Source organism: Ursus maritimus, unplaced genomic scaffold, assembly GCF_017311325.1.
Source record: "Ursus maritimus isolate PB19 unplaced genomic scaffold, ASM1731132v1 scaffold_35, whole genome shotgun sequence".
Lineage (NCBI taxonomy): Eukaryota > Metazoa > Chordata > Mammalia > Carnivora > Ursidae > Ursus > Ursus maritimus.
Genome location: NW_024426119.1, coordinates 21532813 through 21554269, shown reverse-complemented (window position 1 = coordinate 21554269; position 21457 = coordinate 21532813). Strand labels below are relative to the sequence as shown.

The 21457-nt window shown below is 45.7% G+C and overlaps 1 protein-coding gene across 1 annotated transcript in view; it reads right to left on the bottom strand.

Annotated features, from left to right (window-relative positions):
- Positions 1-21457, bottom strand: part of MYO5C (myosin VC) — a 96289-nt gene that overhangs the window by 5127 nt on the left and 69705 nt on the right. The window contains exons 28-40 of the mRNA XM_040620422.1: positions 20474-20567; positions 20094-20157; positions 19928-20008; positions 18886-19066; positions 17172-17265; positions 16656-16719; positions 15394-15562; positions 11734-11821; positions 8789-8887; positions 7360-7514; positions 5685-5774; positions 2625-2775; positions 1680-1962 (exon numbers count right to left, since the gene is read on the bottom strand). Of these exons, the coding sequence (XP_040476356.1) occupies positions 1680-1962; positions 2625-2775; positions 5685-5774; positions 7360-7514; positions 8789-8887; positions 11734-11821; positions 15394-15562; positions 16656-16719; positions 17172-17265; positions 18886-19066; positions 19928-20008; positions 20094-20157; positions 20474-20567 (1613 nt within the window). The remainder of the gene's footprint in view (positions 1-1679; positions 1963-2624; positions 2776-5684; positions 5775-7359; positions 7515-8788; positions 8888-11733; positions 11822-15393; positions 15563-16655; positions 16720-17171; positions 17266-18885; positions 19067-19927; positions 20009-20093; positions 20158-20473; positions 20568-21457) is intronic.

The following is a 21457-nucleotide window of genomic DNA, read 5'->3' as shown; positions in this document are numbered from 1 at the left end:
TTGGTATATTCCATAGGGATGTAATGAGTGTGAGATACCATTTCTTATACTGGTTTCCCTCCTTTTTTGCACCGTAATTTTGCCCCACTAGTTTGACTTCTTATTACAATGGATTCCTATTGGGCTTCCCATCTTATCCCTTTTAATAATCCTGCCACAGTCCTTCCTTAATCTGGATGTTGAGAATGTTAATTCTCCCACTCAAAACTCAGTGGTGGAATATAATCCAGTAATTCCACTACTGGGTATTTACCCAAAGACAATGAAAACACCAATTCAAAAAGATATATGGACCCTTATGCTTATTGTAGCATTATTTACAATAGTCAAGATATGGAAGCAACCCAGGTGTACCCTGAGATTGTTTTTTTATTATGATAAAAGACACATAAAATTTACCATCTTAACTACGGCACAGGTGTTAACTGTACGCACCATGCTACCTAACAGAGCCCTAGAACTCTTTTATCTCGCAGACTTGAAACTAACCCCTCTCTCCTCAGCCCTGGGCAACGACCATTCTATCTTCTGTTTCCAAGAGTGTGACGGAAAGAATACGTTCTTTGATCATATGGAATTAAACTAGAAGTCAGTAACGGAAAGGTAGCAAGAAAGTGTCTGGATACTTGGAAATGAAACAACATACTTTTTTTGTTTTTTAGATTTTATTTATTTACTTGAAAGAGAGAGAGAGAGACAGAGAGCACGAATGGTGGGGAGGGGCAGAGGGAGAGAGACAAGCAGCCTCCCTGCTGAGCAGGGAGCCCCATGCGGGGCTCCATCCCAGGACCCTGAGATCACGACCTGAGCCAAAGGCAGACGCTTAACCGACTGAGCCAACCAGACGCCCCCGAAACAACATAATTCTAAATAATCCACAAGTCAAAGAGTAAGACTCCAAGGAAATGAGATACTGTTTTCAATTCAACAAAAATGAAAAAGAACATCTCGGAATTTATGGGATAAAGTCAGTGCTTGGAGAGAAGTTTATAGCATTAAATGCTTTAGAAAAGGGAGATCTCAAAGTCAATAACCAATGCTTCTACCTTAAGAAACGAGAAAAAGAAGAGCAAAATAAATCCAAAGCAAGCAGAAGACATGACCTAATAAAGACAGAAACAGAAATCAATTAAATTTTTTAAAATAGAGAAAAATCAATGAAAGCCAAAACCGGTTATTCGAAAGGATCCGTAAAACTGATAAACCACCTCTAGCAAGACACGATCTCCTCTCTGCAGCACTTGTGACTTAACTGTAATTGCCTTAAATTGTTATTTGGCTGTGCTAAGGTTCTAGAGGAAGGGATCAAGCTGATCTTTCCTTCATTTCCTGTGCCCTCCTCCACGCAGTGCGGGTCACAGAGGTGACAGTCAGTATATACCGGCTGAGTATACGATAAGCACCCAGGGCCAGGATTTAAAATATACAAGTACTAGTTACTAGTCTTGAACCACTGAAGGAAGGCCCTGGGCCTGAGCGCTAAGCTAGCTTGGTGCAGAGTGATGGTGGGGGGCAGGTGGGGGGGCGGGGCACCGCCCCACCGCAGCCCTGCCCGTTTCCCAGAGTCCTCCTGCACGCCCCCCATCCCAGCAGTGCAGCTCACGCGGAGGGGGCAGCCTCGTGTGGCCCCGGACGTCTCCCAGCCGCCTCTGGGTGTGAGCGGAGGCTCTGGGTTTTACCTGATCTGCATGCCTTTTCTGCAGGAGCACATGTCTTTCCGCAGGAAGAGGCTGTTCAGCGTGACGGCCCCGATCAAGAAGAAGAGCTGCTTCACGGCCTGCCGCACCAGCTCAGGGTCCAGGCCGTTCTGGCACATGGTGCTGTAGAAGTAACTCAGCTGCTGCAGGACGGACGTCATCGTGTAGGCGTCCGTGTCATCTATGCTGGATGACCGCTTCCGGAAGCCTGTGGGCTTCAGGCCAGAAATGCCTTGCAGGCTCTCGTACTCCAGCATGCCTGGCACTGGACAGGAAAACACAAGCGTTTCTCGCACACACGGTGGGGACAACCAGAGAACATTTCCCAGTGCTCTCCTGGGTCTGTTCCAGGAGGTGGGACGTTTTCCGCAGGAGTTAGCAGTGGACGGGAAGCAAGAGGATCAAGGATTGAGGAGCCCCGGGGGGGCGTGGGGGGAAGGGGACGGAGTGCATGGCTGTTTACAACAGGGCAGCAGCTCCTCTTGGAGGCTTGGAGTCCCTCTTCTTTCAACTTCACAGGAGAGGGAGCAGGTTAACGGGTAACTCATGGTCTGGAACCATTTAAAGCCTGAAGTAGTTAAATTTCAGAAATCTGAAGAAAGTATACAAGAATTTGAGGGGGACTCTAAGATTTCAAAAATGCTTAGTTACAACCTAGAATTAGCTCCCTGAGTAGCAGCCGGTCTCCCTAGTCTTTCCCTTCAGGAGAATCTCCCTTTCATTCAGGCAGGAAACTATGAACCCCGTACTTCGATATAGGTCCTCATTTCAAGCAATTAAAAAGAATTAAAAAGTAGACATTGACACAATTAAACTTTTCTGGTTTTAAAATTACATTCTTTGTAATCACATTCCTTATACCAGATATATTTTCTTAAGGTCTCAGGGCGAACATGAATATTTTTTGGTCATCAATTCTTTTCGTACCTATTATTGGTTGAATGTTATTTTCCATCACAACAACGAACCGATGATATATTCGTATGGCCACATCACTCAGAATCTGTCTGTATTCTGAAAGGTCAAAATTGTTCAAGCAATTCTTATTCTGATGTGGACTATTGAGCTTCATGAATTCCTGAAAGTAATGTGAGCATATAAATATTAGAATGATACAGACATGTGGGAAATTAAAATACTGCCTCTGTTACAGACATTCCGATGAGCTCCTACACTTTAAAACCTAGTGTCCGATTTGTATGAAACGAGCTCTGCACGCTTGTGGTACTGCTTAATCTCTGTCACTAACTGTCGCCATACTGCCTCCTCACCCTACAGATACGTGCCCCCCGCACCTACAGAATACACTGCAAAACAACTCCCGCGGAAGCTCGTCAAAAAAGCCTACAAAGCACCAAAAGAAACAAACAGCTCTAAGAGGTCATGCAATACATGAGATTCACGACTTAATGATTATAAAGCATAGATCAATCTGAAATATTTTAAAATGTGTGCTATGGACTCAATGTTTGTGATGCCCCCAAATTCATATGTTGGAGCCCCTCCTCCAGTGTGCCTGTATTTGGAGATGGGGCCTGTGATCAGGCAATTCAGATCGAATGCGGTCCTAAGTGTGAGGTCCTAATCTGATAGGATTATTGTCCCTTTAATAAGAGACACCAGGAAGCTCGGTGTGTCTCCTTCCACACCCGTGCAGCAAGGAAAGGCTGTGGGAAGGCCACAAGCCAGGAAGACAGCTCCCAGCAGGAACCAGCCGTGCTGGCCCCCTAGTGTCAGACTGCGGGCCCCTCGAACTGTGAGAAAATACATTTCTGTGGTTTAAAAGCCTTCTCGTCTGGGGTATTTTGTGATCACAGCACAACCAGACTAATACAATATATTCAACATTTCAAAGAGATAAAAGAAAAAGCATTAAGAAGAGGATATAATGTTTAGAGGCAGAGGTGAAAAAAGAACCATTGAAATAGAAATGAAAATATAGCAATGGAAAAAAACATGCCGACTGGGAAAAGAACACTGTATACATGGCTGAGGGGGCAAAGAAAGGGTGGAAAGATAAATGGTGTTGAATAATATCCTCTTTCATTAATGTCTCACACATGCCAGTTTGTTTTAAGTGGACTGGGCTTTGCCCCCTGCTCCTTTTGGTATTCCTTTTCGTCAGCGGTCGGATTTTCTTTACTTCTTTTTCTTTTTGTCCTATAGTACTAGTAGGGTTACTAATATTTTATTTTACTTTTCCTTCATTGGGACAATTGGCTATCCACATGGAAGAAGATATGAGACCATTATTTCACACACTGTGGGATAAATAATCACACCAATTCTGTAGAGATGAAAGCACAATTGTGAGCTGTAAATTTGAATTATAGAAGTTCAGAAGAAAGTAAGAGAATCAGTCCATGATCTCAGGGAAGGGAAGAATTTCCTGAAGACACTAAAATGCATGTCATAAAAGAATAGGATCGATATGCCAAAGCCAAAATTCAGAAATTGTGCACAACACACTCCATAAGGAAAATTATAAGACAAGCCACGGTTTATCCATGGTATATAAAGATCTCCTACAAATCAATAAGAAAAACAATCACCTCTAAAAAAAAGGGAGAACAGATGTCAGGAGGCAATTTGAACAGAAGCCCAAATGACCAGTGAGCATGTGGAGTGACTTCTTTTTTTTTTTTTAAGATTTATTTTATTTATTTGAGGTGGGGGGGAGTGTGTGCAAGCAGAGGGAAGGGCAGAGGGAGAGGGGGAGAGCGAGAGAATCTTCAACAGACTCCCTGCTGAGCACAGAGCCCTACTCGGGCTTGATCTCTTGACCCTGAGATCATGACCTGAGTGGAAACCCAGAGTCAGATGCTCAACACACTGAGCACCCAGGTGACCCTACATGGAATGATTCCTCATCCCACTAGTGATCAAGTAATTGCAATTTAAGTCAGCAAGGTATCATTTTATACCAATGAGATTGGTAAATAATTAAAATGTATCAGTATCAAGTGTTGGTGAAGATACGCACTGGAAGCTTCATACACTGCTGGTGGGACCACTAACGGTTCAAACATTTGGGAGAGCAGTGAAAACCCTAAAAGCTACTTTGTTATTTTAGGTCAATGACACTTGGCTCTGTGAGCACTAGAAGGTGGAGAATTCCTTTCTGATGTCAGCCCCTTGGGAGCAGAGCTGGAATGGCAAAGGACGTACAGATTGTGGAGGAATGACCAGAACCCTGCAAAGAGAAGAGCTCTGAACAGTCACTTTGATCTAAAGGTTGGGTTTTAGAGTCATAATACTAAAAACCTCAGAATTTCACAACCAGAAACTTAAAAATCATCTAATCTACCTCATTGAGGTAGATTATTTTTAAATTATTATTATTTTATGTTTTTATTATTATTATTATTATTTTTAAAGATTTTATTTATTTAACAGAGAGAGACAGCCAGCCAGAGAGGGAACACAAGCAGGGGGAGTGGGAGAGGAAGAAGCAGGCTCCCAGCGGAAGAGCCTGACATGGGGCTCGATCCCAGAACGCTGGGATCACACCCTGAGCTGAAGGCAGATGCTTAACGACTGCGCCACCCAGGTGCCCCCATTTATTATTATTATTTTTAAGATTTTATTTGAGAGAGAAGGGGTGGAAGGGCAGAGGGAGAGGGAGAAGCAGACTCCCCGCTGAGCAGGGCTCATTCCCAGGACCATGGGATGATGACCCAAGCTGAAGGCAGTCACCTAACCCACTGAGCTACCCCGGTGCCCCGACCTCCTTGATTTAAAACTCAAGGAAAAGTGAGGCTCAATATCATGCCCAAGGTCCAGGCCTCTTTCTAAGTCTTCTATGACTTCTGTCCAACCAGTAATGTGAAGTTGGCCTCCTAGCTGAGATGGAAAGCAGAAGCTATTTGGAGCAGAGGCTACCCCTGGAGCTGGTGATGTCCCCAAGCCCCGTGGTGAGCTCTGGCTTCACGAGGAAGTTATAGACCAGCAGTCTGCACAGAACACAGAACGGGCAAGTGTCCCTACCTCTTCTCCACTGTACTGCTTCAGGCAGTTGAGGAAATGACACGTATTGGAAAGCCAAAAAGACAGCATTTCAAAGTCGTCTACGTGTTCCTTGAAAACAAACAAACAAACAAACAAACAAACAATATCAACAAAAAAGCCCCAAGAAAGACAAAGTTGGATTTGGTGACTACTGGTGCCTTTGAGCCAAGAACAGGTGTATCCTACCAGTTTGGTCAGCTGCTGGCTTTTGATCAGAATGAATTCTTTTTTTATTCACCGAAGACTTTTTATTAAATTTATACTGTAATGATAAGCTCTTACGTTTACTTAGCAGGTTGTGGTTTGCAAAGTATTTCTGTCTGGCTTATGTCACTTATTATGAAATGTGAAGCAGGCACTGNNGGAATGCCCGGTAAAGGTGAGTCTGGGTCCTTCTTTTTAAGAGTTCACATTCTGATCGGGAAGAAGGTCGTTCATAACGTAACATACACAGGACACAATTAAATGGGTGGCTGAGCTCCTGCACAATGGACCGAGACTGGGCTACAAACTCTCAGAGGATGGAAAGATGCTGGTGCAAGAGGACAGCTGAGAAAGTCTCCTGAGACGGGAGAGAATGCTGTCCTTGAAGGAAAGGGCTGGAGGGACAAGAGCTGGGAATCAAGGACTCTGCTGGTGAGAACAGCCCTGCTTGTGGGGCAGCGGGAAGAGGCACGGAGAAGGTAAGGAGGTACCATGGTCAGAGGTAAGAGGAAAACTGGGAAAGTCCTGGAATTTGAGGGACAAAGTAGGAAAGTTTCAGAGGGTGGACCTAATGCTTCTGTTCATTAGAAGAGGATAAGGACTAAGGGAAACCCATTGGATTTAGCAAGAGGAATTACTAGTGATCTTTCTGGAGCAGGGGCTGGATTGCAGGAACTGGGGAGCCTGCCAGTGTGAGCACCTTGGCAGTTGGGGCTGGATGGAAAGGCACAGAGACTACTGGGTATGTGGGCCAAGTGAGGGCTGCTTTAAAGTGCTGCACGCTGGAGTGGCGAGGGGCAGGCCCTGGCCACCCACAAAGGCAGAGGCCTGGGAGTCACTGGGGAAGTTGAGATGGGAGATGCTGGTGGGAAAGGATTTATAGACCTCATGCCATGCATCTTTTAGTTCCTAAATATTTAAACATTCCAGAGCAGCAAGATGAGGCAATACTGTGTGCCTATGGCCTGGGACACAATGCACGTGGGGCCTAAGGAAACCCATCTTATGAAATTATGGACCGGGAGAACATCAATTTCTGGGGGTCCCTTCCAAGAGCACTCTGGTGGCTCTCGTGAATATAGCAACCAGAAAGCACTCAACAGCAGACAAATGTTAATTCTCTATTCCTAACTCCTGGCGAATAACGAATCCTCGTGGCTGGGCATCTCACCCGCTGAAAGGGTAGAAGTGGTGGGGGTGGTGGCTACCAGGTTGTAGTCTTCGAGGTAAGGCTTTGAGGTCTTTTTGCAGATCTTTAGCCTTGGGGAACCCTGACCCAAATTGTCTTTTCCAAGCAGCTTGGCTTCTTTCCCTGAGTGGGCCTCAGACTAGTCTGAGGAATCCCGTGGCTCACCAAGGACTCAAGATGAAGGATGGGCCAAGGATGAATCCTTAAGGTGTTCGTAAAGGAACCACAATAGCAAGGGCCAATGTCAAAGGCAGTTCCTACCTTAACCACCTGCTTGATGCCATTGATGGTGCTGTTCATGAGGGACTTGAGCATGCTGGCGTCATTTACAGAGTCTGCATAGCGTACGCACATGAACAGGAGGTGAGCCGGCAGCCCCGGGATCATGTTCACCACCACGCCACGAGGCTTCAAGTCTGGAGCAGAAAGAGCTGGTGAGCACTACAGCCGAGAGTCAGCTCTCCCCATAAGGAGCCTCTGACTACGGGGCAGGCCTTATTTGCTTTTCTGTACTTGACACCGTGCCTGAATGCATAGTAGGGATAGCTTTTCTCTTGGAGGAATTCAGTCTGGCTCTCCTTGGCAAAAATATACAGGTGCCACTGGTTCCTCTTACTTCTCATCTGCAAAGTACTTTCTCTTTTTTAAAAGGCTGAAGTTTAGACAGAAGTTATACTTCTCCCTGGCATGGATCCCTGGATGTCAGGCCTCCAATGTAAGGGAGGAACCGCGAGTCCCTGCACCCGACTCCAGCCTCTAATGTGGGGAGGGGATATGATCTCAGTGATCACATGCACCTGCCTTGCATTAGGAAAATAGACACACAATAGTTCTTCGGAGGAGGCCTCGCCAGCCTTGAGGACAAGAGAACGGCAGGCATGGGGGGTAAAGGGAAGAGAGAAACTTTATAGAGCTAAGGTAAGCAAACAAAGACCTCCCCGTGGCTGCATTAAGACAGGGAAACGAAGAGGAGCTGTGCACCTGTGAGGGTAGAAAGGGAAGGGTACAGGTGCTCATGCGCTCTGTGCAGGGGTGGGGAGGTCACTTAGAAGACAAGGAAGTTAGGCTACACATCAGTTCTACTTTCAGATCTTGAGACCAGCTGCTAGAAAGGCAGCTTTGCTCCTTCCCACTGGAAAACCATGTGATTTTCAAGGTGAAGACAGTCTTGTAAGATTGGTTCTAAGACCACCAACCCTTCAGTGTGTACACTGGAACATTCCTGTAACTGAGGTGTGGCTGGGACGCCTCCATCACATTGCCTGCAAATAAAATTCTCAGCCGAGTCAAATAGAACAAGGAGCCACAGTTACTTCCACCACAGCTCCTGAGCTAAGACCAAAAGTGAGAGGCTGTGTCTTCTATCTGGATCCTATGATTAGACTTAGGAAGGGGTTAGGCCAGCACTTCTTAACTGAGGGCAATTCTGCTCCCTTGGGATGTTTGGCAATGTCTGTTTTTATTGTCCGGACTAGGGGCTGATCCTGGCTTCTAGAGGGTAGAAGTCAAGGATGCTACCTAATATCCTACAATGCACAGCCCCCACGACAACCAATTATCTGGTCACCAGTGCGGAGGCCGAGAAACGCTGGGCTGGAGAAGCAGCAGTGGAGGAGGAGAAGTGACGGCCCCCACCCAGGACGTAGCAATGAGTGACAGAGCAAACACCCAGAGCTCCAGATCTCACTACCAAGAATGAGGTTCTGGATGAGCTTGTCCTCGTCTTCCGTCTTGTACTGCAGCATTCCAAGGTACTCCTTGGGTCCCGAGGACAAGGGCACATCATTGCCTGCAGGCAGAGGCAAACAATCAGCTAAATTCACAGAAACAACGTCTAGAGGCTTTATTACGAGACTACTCTGTCTCTCTCCACCCCAGTTTGGCTGGCTGCCACATCGACGCTGTGGCTTTCAGATAAATGGAAACTGGATTAATCTCGAAGAATTCCTCTGGCGGGGATTCCTATCTGCGAGTCTATAAATGTACAGCACTGCTTCTGTAAGGTGGAGTTATGCGTGAAGGGTCCTCAGGAGAGCCAGCATGAGTCCAGCACCGTGTGGATAAGAAAGCAAGCCAAGCTATTGCTTCTGTCTTCCAGACGCTGACGCACAGTCAAGGAAACAAGATCCGCGGGACAGCTGGTGAGCAAAGTACAAAACTGCATGGTCCTGAGGGGGCTGTATTAGTTTCCTATGTGCTGTAACAAGTTAGCACAAATTTAGTGGCTTAACACACGACAAATTTTCCCATCTCACAGTGCTTGGAGTTCTGAAGACCGAAATGGACCTCCCATGTAGGACTTAAAGTGTCAGCAGAGCTGAGTTCTGGAAGCTCTAGGGGAGGATCCGTTTCTCGCCTTTTTCAGCTTCCAGAAGCTCCCCATACCCCCTGGCTTGTGGCCACATCACTCTGACCTCCACTTCTGTCACCACGTCCCTCTCTCTCTCTGCTTCCATTGTCACATCACCTTCTTTCACTCTGGCTTTCCTGTCGCTCTCTTATAAGGTCTCTTGTGATTGTACTGGTTCCACCTAAATAACCCAGGGTAATCTCCCCACTGCAAGATCCTTAATTTAATCACATTGGCAAACTCCCCTTTGCTGTGTAAGTAACATGACTACTCACGAGTTCTGGGGATTGGAATACAGACACCTTTGAGTGAGCCAGAGTCAGCCCTCTGGTCGCCAAAGATTCATGTCCGTTCTGAGAGGAGATGTGATGACAGAAACAGAGGTTAGAGAGTGAGAAAGATTTAGAAGATGCTATGCTGTTGAATTTGAAAATGGAGGAAGGGATCCATAAGCCAAGAAATGTGGGTGACCTCTAGAAGCTGGAAAGGCAAGGGAAAAGATTGTCCCCTAAAGCCTCCAGGAGGAACACAGCCCTGCTGACATATTGGTTTTAACTCCGTGAAAACCATTCTGGACTTCTGACCTCCAGAACTGTAAGATAATAAACCTGTGTTGTGTTAAGCCACTCATTTTAGGCTGATTGGTTACAGCAGTCATAGGAAATTAATACAGGGGGCATAAGAATTCGCACAGAAGTGGCTGGAACTCTTAGCACGTGAAGGAGGCAGCACAGCAGTTGGGCCAAGAAGGCTGAGGAGGGTCTGGTGGGTGAAAAAGAAGGTGGTGCAGGTAGCGAGTTAACGGAACTTTCTTATTACTGTTTGAGAATTTCTCCTGCTAATAGATTAGCCCTGTTCCCTTGGAGACTAATAGAGGTAGAATGTCAACTGTTTTACTAAGCAATGCTGTGTATGGGAAGAATGACGTCTCGTTGGTACCCTGCATGTGGGCCTGGAAGAACAAGAAAGGAGGCAGAAACACCTGATAAGGATATTCTACTTTGGGTATTCTTGAGCGTGGTGACTTGTATCTGGGCATGTTCCTTGCAGGGACTCTGGAAGCAAAATGGCACCTATGGAGTGTTCAAAAGATGTTGGCTTCCTACCAAGAGTCATGTGGCCGAGCCTGGAAGCTGATGCTGCAGCCCATTAAGCCCTCGGGTGACTGCGTCCCTGCTGACGACTTGATGGCACTCAGAGCCAGAGCCCCACAGCTAAGTTGCTCCTGCATTCTCGACTCTCAGAAACTCTGTGTTGCTACGTGTGTGTTGCTTTAAGTTGCTAAACTTGGGGATAGTTTGTTATATGGCAACAGATAACTAATATAGGAAGGGAAGCTGATGTATTCTACTTTAGACGCGTGGAGTGGAAGGCCGTCGTCTTGGAGGCGAAGAGGGGCCAGGACTCAGGAAAAGAAGTGAGGAGTGGGAGGTGGATTTTGGAAATCCTTGTGTTGAGATGGTAGTTCATTCATTGTTTCCAACAACGGGGACACAGTGGGGCCTTGGGAAGGGCAGACGTGGTCCCTGCCCTCGTGGGGCAGACTGACATTTGTCATTAACGACTGAAGGAGAAAGATCCTCATGTTGTGATGGGCGTTTTGAGATTGAGGTGAGAATGCAATAAAGAGCAGTAACGGGTCTCTTCAAAGAAATGAGTACAGAAAAAGGAACAGACGGTTGGAGATACAGCCTCAGGGATCCAGGCTGGGAGGAAGAGGAAGCAATACGGAGCGGGAATCGAGAGCGCAGGAGAGAGAAGTCAAAAAAGTTCAGGGACTCAGAAGCAGATGAGGGAAAGAAAGGCACGCGGTCCTTCCCACAGGCGCTCACGAGGGCATTCAAGTGTGAAGTTCAGTCTATGTTCAGGACTACCGTCTAGCTTCTTAGTTCTCTACTTCTTTCTTCTAACAGAATTGGAGATGTTGTTCCTATGCAACTGGGAGAGGAAGAGGATTTCAAAGCAGTTATATCTGAAACTTGTTCACAGTTTCATTTTCACAAGAGGAGAGTTAATAGCAGATGAGGTTAAAAGTATTCATTACAGGGTGTCCCTTACAATCACATGAGTGCATCTGGAATTTTCTGAGGGCTGGTGAGCTATCCTCTGGTCCAAAGGGTCTTTCCATAAGCCTATCACTGAGCCCCAACCCTCTCTCCAACCCCCACGCCAGGTGAGAATCATTCCTTTGAGTTTCAATGACTGGACCACATCAGAAACAAACAACGCATGTTGACCTTAGCTGACAGTTCAAAAGGTAGGAAAGGGAATGTTATTTTTCCTACCCTTTTCAATTGTCTTGGTCAGAGTCTTGACTTGATCTTGTAGCTTTTTAATCACTCTGTCTTTCATGTCTAACTCTTCTTCAAGATCCTACAGAAATCAAAAGAAACAAAGAGATTAGCTTAGAAGCATCTTAATCTATGTTTTGGTAACAGCTTTATTAAGCTGTAATTCACATACCATGCAATGCACTTGGAAGTGCACACCCCATGGGCTTCTAAAGTCAGCTGTACAACCATCACCATCATCTAATTCTGGAACATTTTTTGTCACACCAGAAAAAAACCTGTAGCATGTTCCCCTAGTCCCTTCCAGTCCTTGTTAATCCACAATCTACTTTCTATTATTTGCCTCTTCTGGATGCTTAACATAAGAAGAATCATACAGTATGTGGCCCTTCGTGTCTGGCTTCTTTCCCTTAGCATCACGTGTTTGAGGTTCATCAGTTTCAAGTATGTATCAGTGTTCATTCCTTTTTGTGGCTGAATAATATCCTATTGTACAGATATGCCCTATTTATCTTGATCTATTTTTCCTCTAATGAAGTAACGCCCATTATAGAGAATGGAAAAATACAAAGGGGTGAAAACTGGTTCTCTGGATATCAGAAGCTGGAGGCAGAGAAACTTCCGAGATTTGGGTCCCGGCTTTGTGTTTCCTTCCTGATAAGGGGGTGGCCTTGTCCATGCAAAATTTGGCTCAAGAACCAGCAGAGTCCTGGATGCCTGTACATATTTCTTAGAAAGGGCAGAGTGTTTAGGTTCTTCCTGAATTCTGAGGGCTTTGACTCAGAAAGGATTCAGGCTTCTCAGACCCAGCAGTGCCCACCATGCAGTCACTATAGCCGTGGGCCCTCCGGGGGCTCTCGGCACCAAGGGAAACTGTGCTGTTTCTAACCTGTGGCCACCTGTCCCCTGCTACGGTTCTGGGTCTCCGGCTAAGCATGTTAGGAACTTTGTCCGGCCTTACAAGCAGGTGTGTGGGTACAGTGTCCACTCTCCTGTCTCAGTCCAGCCTAGGATACACCTAATAATAACAGTCACCAGCCAATGAGAACTGGGAGGAAACCACTGTTCACATTTTATTTCATTCCTTTCTTTTTTTCTAATATGGCACACACACATTTTATAAAATTTGGGTCATATAAAGTATTAAATTCTATATTTTTCCTCATTATACTGAAGATATTTTCCCATGTCATTCATATATGCAAACTGTCATTTTTATACCTAAGTCATATGATACACAACAATTTATTTTATCCACTATTGTTGGATTTTTTTTTGCTACAATTAATAACAATGTGATGAACACTCCGAACAAAAATCTTTGTTCACATATATAATTACTTAGGATACTAAGATATTAGAAGTTGCGTGACTGAGTCAAAAAGAATGTGATTCCAAAGGTCCATGATATTTGCCTTCAAATCACCCCTGGGAAAGTTGACGCCAATTTCTGTTCCTGGAAACCATGCGTGACAGGTGCCCACTGCAGTGTTTTCACTAGCACCATAAGATCTCTACTACTTAAGGGGCAACAATAATATCTAGCTTTAATTTTGAAGTTCTTTGATACATAGTGACATGATCACTAAAGGTTTTTTTTTCCCCTTTTTTAATGAGGATATTTCTTTGACTCAAAAATCACGTAGTGGGTCAAATAGTGTCTCCTCAAAAATTCATGTCTACTTAGAACTCCAGAACATGACCTTATTTAGAAACGAGGTCTTTACAGTTGCAATTAAACTAAGGATCAATATGAGATCACACTGGATTAGGGTGGGTCCTAAGTCCAGTGAGAAGCTCCTTCTAATAGAAAAGGACACAGAGAGATCAGCCATGTGAAGCCATAGGCAGAGGCTGGAGTTATGCTGCCACAAACCAAGGTACGCTGGGAGCCCAGCAGCGGAAAGAAGCAAGGCAGGATTCTCCCCTAGAGATTTTGGAGGAGCGTGGCCCTGCTGTCACCTTGAATTTGGACTTCTGGCCTTCACAACTGCAAGAGAACAAATTTTGGTGTTTTAAGCCACCAATTAGTGGTAATCTGTTTCGGAAGTTCTAGGAAACTAATACAGTCAAGTCTCATTTGTGGGCAAAATCCACTCCCTAATATATAGAAGTTATATTCTTTTGTTGTGTATTAATCTGCTCATTTACAACACCGAGGTTACTCACTGGCTCAGGAATACGCTGTTGGCATGAACACGTAGCTATGAGAGTCCCCCGGCTCCGCGCACTGTGGAAGGAGCAGCGTGGCCTGGCCCTGCCTGGGAACAGAGCCCCCCACACAGGGGGCTCCTGAGGAGGGGCACTGAGTGGGACTTCACCACACCCTCCTCTGAGGCTGGAGCATCAGAAACACACTCAAATCCCACACGACTCAGGGACTGACGAAACCTAGAGCCACACGCTCACAGTGAGGCAGTGACCGTTCCATGTGGGGCAAGCTGCGCAACACACGCGACCCACCTACCGGCCCTCTCCCTTACCACCGGCTCCAGCTGAGGCCCCAGGAACGCACACACAGGCCCCGGTGCCGAAGGCAGGACCACCTCTCAGAGCAGCGGGCAGTTGCTTCTCTGATGTGACCTTAGGAACTATTCTCTGAGAAAGTTGTAAACCCCTCAGAAAAAGACGGTCATCATCTAGGTGCCCCTGACTGGAATTTGTTACTTTCTATTAAATGGTAAGCTCTTTGGATTCCTTTGCATATAATTACTCAGCAAAGTTAAATCCTGATCCTGCAAAATATGATTGTACCCTATCGTGGTTTTCCTGTGAGATAAGAAATGGGGGGCCCTGACAACAGGGTGCAGGGCCTGTGGGCCTGTCCAGGCTGCCGACCACTGCCCTGGTGAGCCCTTCCCCGGTCATAGTCTTGGAGGCTGCCAGGCTAGGAAGGGGCCTGAGCATGTCCGACTCCTAGGAAAGTGCCCCGACTGCCACTATGGTGCTTCCCAGCCCTGTGGGTTTCACACACCAGTCAAATCTCCAAAGAATTGCTGGGGACTGAGAGTTGCCCAATTTCATTTTGGCCAGGGCATTTACAATTTGATGAAGAGTTAACAATGTAAAACATTTGCCACCTACCATTATGATCATTCCCTAGAGGAACATTTTGACTTGAAAAATTGGAGGAAGGGCATAGCCCCAAAGTAAGCATGGCCCTTTAATGGGCAAAGGCTTGTTATAGACCATAACATGCTCATCTCAGATGGGCGCCATCCACGGGACAGTGCTCATCTCTCCTCTTGTCACCCCGCTACTTTTCCCTGGTGTGGCCCAGCAAAGTCCCCAAGGCTCCCCCAGCAGAAGGCTGCAAACTCAGAGACCACCTGTCTACTGGGCACAGATTGCTCTGACGGAACAGCTTTGGGTCTGTTCATCGTATGCTTTCATTTATTTATTCGACAGAGATAGAGACAGCCAGCGAGAGAGGGAACACAAGCAGGGGGAGTGGGAGAGGAAGAAGCAGGCTCATAGAGAGGAGCCTGATGTGGGGCTTGATCCCAGAACGCTGGGATCACGCCCTGAGCCGAAGGTAGACGCTTAACTGCTGTGCCACCCACGCGCCCCTCATCGTATGCTTTCAGTGTCATGTCCCCCCTTTGGGTGACATCTGCACACAGTCATTTATCAACAAGTTGGAGAACTTCTCACCCTGTTTTCCATAGTTAGACGAGATGCTTCCTGCCGGAAAGTACTCTTGACTTCACTTTCAGTTTCAAATTGTTTCTTCAAGTGCTCGCTGGCCTCCTGCATTTCTTGAATCTTACTGATCAGCTTCTCTTTCTCTTTGGTGTGTATTTCATTTTGGGCCTCGATGGTCCTGAGAAAAAGATAAAGGAAATTTTGGCATCAGTTTGACCGTAGTGGAGAAGTCATTGTCATTGTCATAGCAAACACTGATTATTTCCAAAGACAGGAAAACACTTTGGCCAATTTATGTGTAAGGGGACTAGTACCTGAATAGGAATGTCTTTGAAGTCGGGGTGGGGGTGAAGATCAGGGCTGGCTGGGTATAAAATTACCCACGACTGCCCCAGTCTCCTTAACCTGATAAGAGATTTTTGCTTCCACACTGCCAAAGGATGGTGACTGCTCCCCCGGGATATCCACACCCACTCACACCCTTATGACCAAAAGCCCAATGATTATCTCCTTTGTGAACAGCCTGGGGACCAGACTCTCAAAAAGCCAGGGATCAGAGAGAAGTAGTAGCCCTATCAAAAGAGATCCAAGACTGTGTCTCACCACTTTCCTACTATTCGGGGCTCTCATTTCATCCCCATCCTACCAATAAAGTCACATGACTAAAAATGCTCTCTAGGACATAGGGCATCCGTGTATGGCTCTGAAAATTAAGTATGTCAATGAGCTGTCAGCAAAGCATTTTCCTTGCAGGGCTCCACCACAGCACCAGGCCCTCTGCTGGTCAAGATGCAAATCTGGGGGGATTATCAGTGAAGATTCTCTGTCACACGGATTTCAAGCCTTACCCTAAATGGTCTGCTATAAGAAAATCTGTTCTCTCTCATACAGTCTTACTTCATCAGTTTTTTGAACAGATAATTGATATTCTAAGGGTATAAAAGGTAAAATATGTCCCCTCCCCTGTGCTCCAGCCATCCAGTTAACCTCCCTGGAAGCAAGAAAAGTTTTGATTCTTGTATATTCTCCCGGGTGTGTGTGTGTGTGTGTGTGTGTGTGTGTGTGTGTGTGTGTGTGTGTGTGTGTGTGTGTCTGTGTGTGGTGTGTACATATATGTTTTTTTCCTTCACATTTGAATGGTAATATATCATATACCTTAATCAGCACCTTGCTTTTTTGGCTTAATAACGTATCTTGGTATCTCCCACAATTTCAGAGAAGAAAAGCATTACCTGAGCAGGAACCTGAAGAACATACACGTTAACACTTACTTTCTCTGTGTTCCTTCCTCTTCTCGATTGCGGTTCAACTGATCAGACAATTCTTCCAGTTTTCCTGTAGTGAGAACTGTCTTTACTTTGGGGTCCATACCGTATTTTGATTTGCATTTGGTCATGCTTTGAGACAGTCCTAAGCTGTTTCCTGCTTGAGATTAGGTTTTGTTTGGTCTGAACGATGTTTAAAAATTTTTCAACGCCATTATTCCAAAATGGTGATATTTCACATAAAAATCTGAATTTCTGGCTTTTCTCTAAAGATGGGACTATCAAGCAACCGTGGGGTCAACATTGCCACTTGGCAACAATCAACAGAGCTTGGAAGCCATTGAGCCTCTAAATTCCATGCACCTTACCGTCCCCTCCGCTCAGCCCACTTCTCACGTTTATGTCACCTGGCTGGGCCCCTGGAGAACCAGAGTTCGAGATCCCCGGCTACAATGACTTCTCTGTCATTTCCTGGACATGGGAATCGTTTTCTAGAAGTAGTTTCATGACAATTTCAATTACCTTTCATGCTTTCCGTTTGTTCATTCAGGCGGATTTCCAGATCTTGCTTCTGTTTCTCCAGCTCTGAAATCTGCTGTTTGAAATCTGGGATCATCTTTAGAGAAGAATTAGAAATATTTGAATATAAAACAGTTTTGTCTGTGAACTTCAAAGTCTCAGAACTACTCAGAAGCAAACTAGACCACCTAGGTGTTTAACCCCAGGGAGCGAACGTCTGGTAGAGTTGTGTAGGAGGGCCAGCCAAGGCCTCAGACTGGCTTGGCGCTATGGTTTTTTTACCTCAAGATCTACAGAGTCACAAGCCATACCAGCACGTTTGGAAGGAGTGGCTCTCACACAGCTACGACCGTGATATCACCGGGGTCTCTTGGGGGGAAGGAAGTACACTGTCTGGGAGGGCGTGTGGGGGCTCTGCTGAGGTGAGCCAGCCTCTTCGGCCCAGGCTCAGAGATGTCATCTCCTCATCTAGAAACACAAAAATGATCTCAAAGAGGTGCCCCTGCGCCCTGTGAATTCCAGGTGGTGCACTGCTCTGTTAGTGGAGGTCTGGAATGATCCAGTATGTTTCACGGTCCTCTGTCCTTGTCCATCTACATATTTCTTTAAATGTCACTCACCTTTAACTGGCACTCATCTGACCCTCAGTCAGATAAGTAGTTTTTCTGTCCTCCAAGTGTGCAAAAACACCCGTGCCTCTGACGTGCACAGGAAGAATACCTGTCTGTGCATTTGGATGCGTGCTCTGCACTGTTCCTCGCTAAAGTTTCATCCAAAGAATAAACAAAGACATGAAGGTCCTTAATCACTGCTCCACATGTCTGCTATGCCCCGGGTCACATCTCCTCACCTGCGACACAGCCCAGAGATTTCCTAATACTCTCAGGTTAGGCAGAGGAGAAGGAAATGGTAAGAAAGCTGGGAAGGGGTAGCCAGCGAGGTGGGTTGTTAGGAAAGCGTGGTATCCTGGAACGTGGCAGAACAAACAGCAGCGAGGAAGAGGGAGTGACTAACGTCACCAAATGTTGCTGACAGATAAGATAGGGGTGAAAAAGAACGCTTCGGGCTTAGCCGTGCGCAGGCAGCACTGGTCAGTGGTCGGGGCATACGGCAGAATGGCGTGGCTGTGGGGAATTGGCCGAAATCCGTTATGTGGCCACCGAGAAGCCTGGCCAGCTCCCCCAGAGAAATGGGGTGGTGGTTGCAGGTGATGTGGGGTTGAGAAAGGATGTTCCTTCAGTCAGGAGATTCCTCTACCATTTCTCCAGGGCTGTAGGCTTGAGTTAGAAGAAAGGAGGAGACAAACTCCAGGCGGAAGAACAGGCATCACGGAAGAGAGAAGTTCTTGAGAACATGAGGTGAGAAGCACAAGCAGAGGGACGGACCTGAACACATGCCCCATGCCAGAGTCATCCTCCTACCTTAGTGTTTTTATCACTTTCCAAGGGGTTAGGGCTAGACTTACAATACACAGATTTAAAAACACACACACATCACAGAATTTGGACCCATCCTACGGTAACTTAACCCACTTTCAAATCAAAGTGCTCTCCTGCCCAGGGTAATTTTATAGTTCTTTCTTCTGACCCAGTTATTTCACTCCTAGAAAACACAATTCTGATCCATCGTTTACTGCCAAGAAACTGAATTTTCTTCCACTAACAAATGACATCTCTAGAATAATGGCCACCCCCAGCACCCATGGCTAAGATCATACCATGTTCTCCGATGTTAGCCTGGTAACTTCATGACGGATACTTTCATTGATGTCAGTCTCTTCTCTAAATAATTTCTGCAGGTGGTTGATTTCTTGACTTAGATGCACCACTTTGAAGTTCAAAGCTTCGATCTCCTTTTCGTAGCAGTCCTTCTGGGACTGGAAATGGCTCTCCAACACGCTGTCAGAAGAGGGGCCAAGGAATGAACCACATGGTCTTTATTTTCTGTGCTGACCGTGAGCGTGCACACGTGCAGCAGTTACGAAAATTCACAGTGAGAACCACGCTGAGGACACCAAGTTTACGTATATACGCATAGCGACAGGCTACGGAATTTGGTACGTAGAATTATAAAATCCGTCTAGCCAGTTAGGAAGCACTATGTGGCATTGATATGTAGTTAACGGTAGAACATTTTAGACATTATTAAAATTACACGTTAATAGTTTAAGAATATGTTCTGTATGCAACAATAGTAAATATACATTCATTATGCATCTGTCGAACTCAGACAATGTACACCACCAACAGGGAACCCCGATGTAAACTATTGATTCTGGATGATAATGACAGATCAACGTTGGTTCATCTATCTTAACAAATGTAACACTCTGGTGGGGGATACCAATATTGGTTGTGTGGGGGGAGGGGAGGGAAATCTCTGGGAAATCTCTGTATTTTATGCTAAATTTTGCCATGGGCCTGAACTTGCTCTAAAAGATAAAGTCTGTAAGTAAAAGATTACAGCAAACTCCTTCAATTTAAACATAGTCAATCTCTAGAGCAACACTGGCTAACTTATTTGATATAATCAGTTTCCCTATACAAATTACAGGCTTTATGACTCGGAAGTTTATCCTATAAAAAGATTGTTTTTCATTATTAAACTCATTACTTAATTCGTGAAATATTTCTAGCGACTATTAGATCAGCCCCCTATAAGGAATTCCCTTCGTGTCAAATCTGTGCAAGATAAACTTTTGACTTTCCAGTTATCTATCAACTCTGAAAATCAAAAAGAACTCTGGGGGAATTTCTCACTGTGTTGCTTTCTTTAGTCCTTCATAAGCAAACCAAAGTTCTCCATCCTCATTTAAATGTTCCAAATCTTCCAACGAGAGCCTGGAAAATAAGGGGAGTAAGAAAATCTATCATCTCACTCCTGTGTTAAATGTTTCTAAATGTTTGGTAATGTGAAAATGATTACCTGCTTCTAACATCTTCAATGTCATAGCTTTCAAGGAGTTGTTTGGTGATCTCGGACATCTTTTCTGAGGGGAAAAGGCAGCGCTGGTATAAATTACATTTCTGCATGATTTCTCTTCTCTCATTCCCTTTTTTGGTCCCACTTTTCTAGATTTCATACAGAGTGTCCAGCTAACCGTACCATCAGCTAAATTACCAGCTGTTCAACCAATCAGCTAACCAACTTACCAGCTATGAAGTCAACCAGCTAGTCAACCTGTCACATGTCCAACCAACCAGCAAATCAACCGGGCTCATACCAAAGGACACACTTCCTTGGCAGTGACACCCATGATAAACGTGGTCTGTACCCATGGGCTCAGCGACTCGTATTTTTCTTACCTCTCATTTCCCGTTTCTGTGACTGCACGTGTTTCTCCACATCTATCTTCTGTGTCTGAAGTAGCTCTATCTCCTTTTCAAACTCAGAGATTGTCTGTATCACAGCAATTACCGTACCGGGTGAAGAAAAAATAGCTATTACGGCTTATGCCAGACAAAGAGAATACTATTACGGTATTGTGTATCTACCCAAGACATCCTCACCCAGTTAAAATCTTGTTAAATCATCACTGTCTATGCAGTGTGGCCTTGAAGCGTGTTTAACGGCTCAAAATATTGTTACTTATTCCCAGACGTAGTTGGTTGTAGCAATAGAATTAGTTTCCTTACTACATATAATGGAAAAAATAGCTCCTTACTACAAGGTTGGGCTGGGGTAGGAAGGAAGGGGGCACAAGAGAAGTGAAATCTAAGGGGCTAACTTCTCTTTCACTGTACGATGAGCTCTTGGATGCAGGGAGGTGGGCAAGCCACCACTGTCGTAACTGTGGGTTTGGGCTCCCGCCAGGTGTCAACGGAGCACAGCGGCAGACCATGGAGGCTAGGAGCTGGCCGTGGGCGTGTGACCGGGGTGCACTGAGGGGACACAGTGGGGAAGAGGCTGTACTCTGCCTTTATTACCTTGCGAGGGCAGCCTGAGAAAGGATACAGGTGTGTTTTTGCAGCTTGGGGAGATCACAGCGGGAAATAACCCCTCCGTGATATTTTCTCAGTTAGTCTCAGTGTTTAAGGGCTACAGCTCCAGTTTCTTCAGAGGGTGAAGAGGGAGATCCAACTGACATTTACCGATCACTTTACATACGCGACCTCAACCTTACAATAGGCCGCACGGTGATGCAGTAATTATTTATAGATGAGAAAACTGGGGCTACAGAAGGTGAAATGGCATGCTCAGGGCCACACGGGGGAGGGGGGCTGATGGGGCCCCAGGACTGTCCAATCCAAAAACCCTGCTCTTGGTAATATTTCAGCAAATGTTCCAAG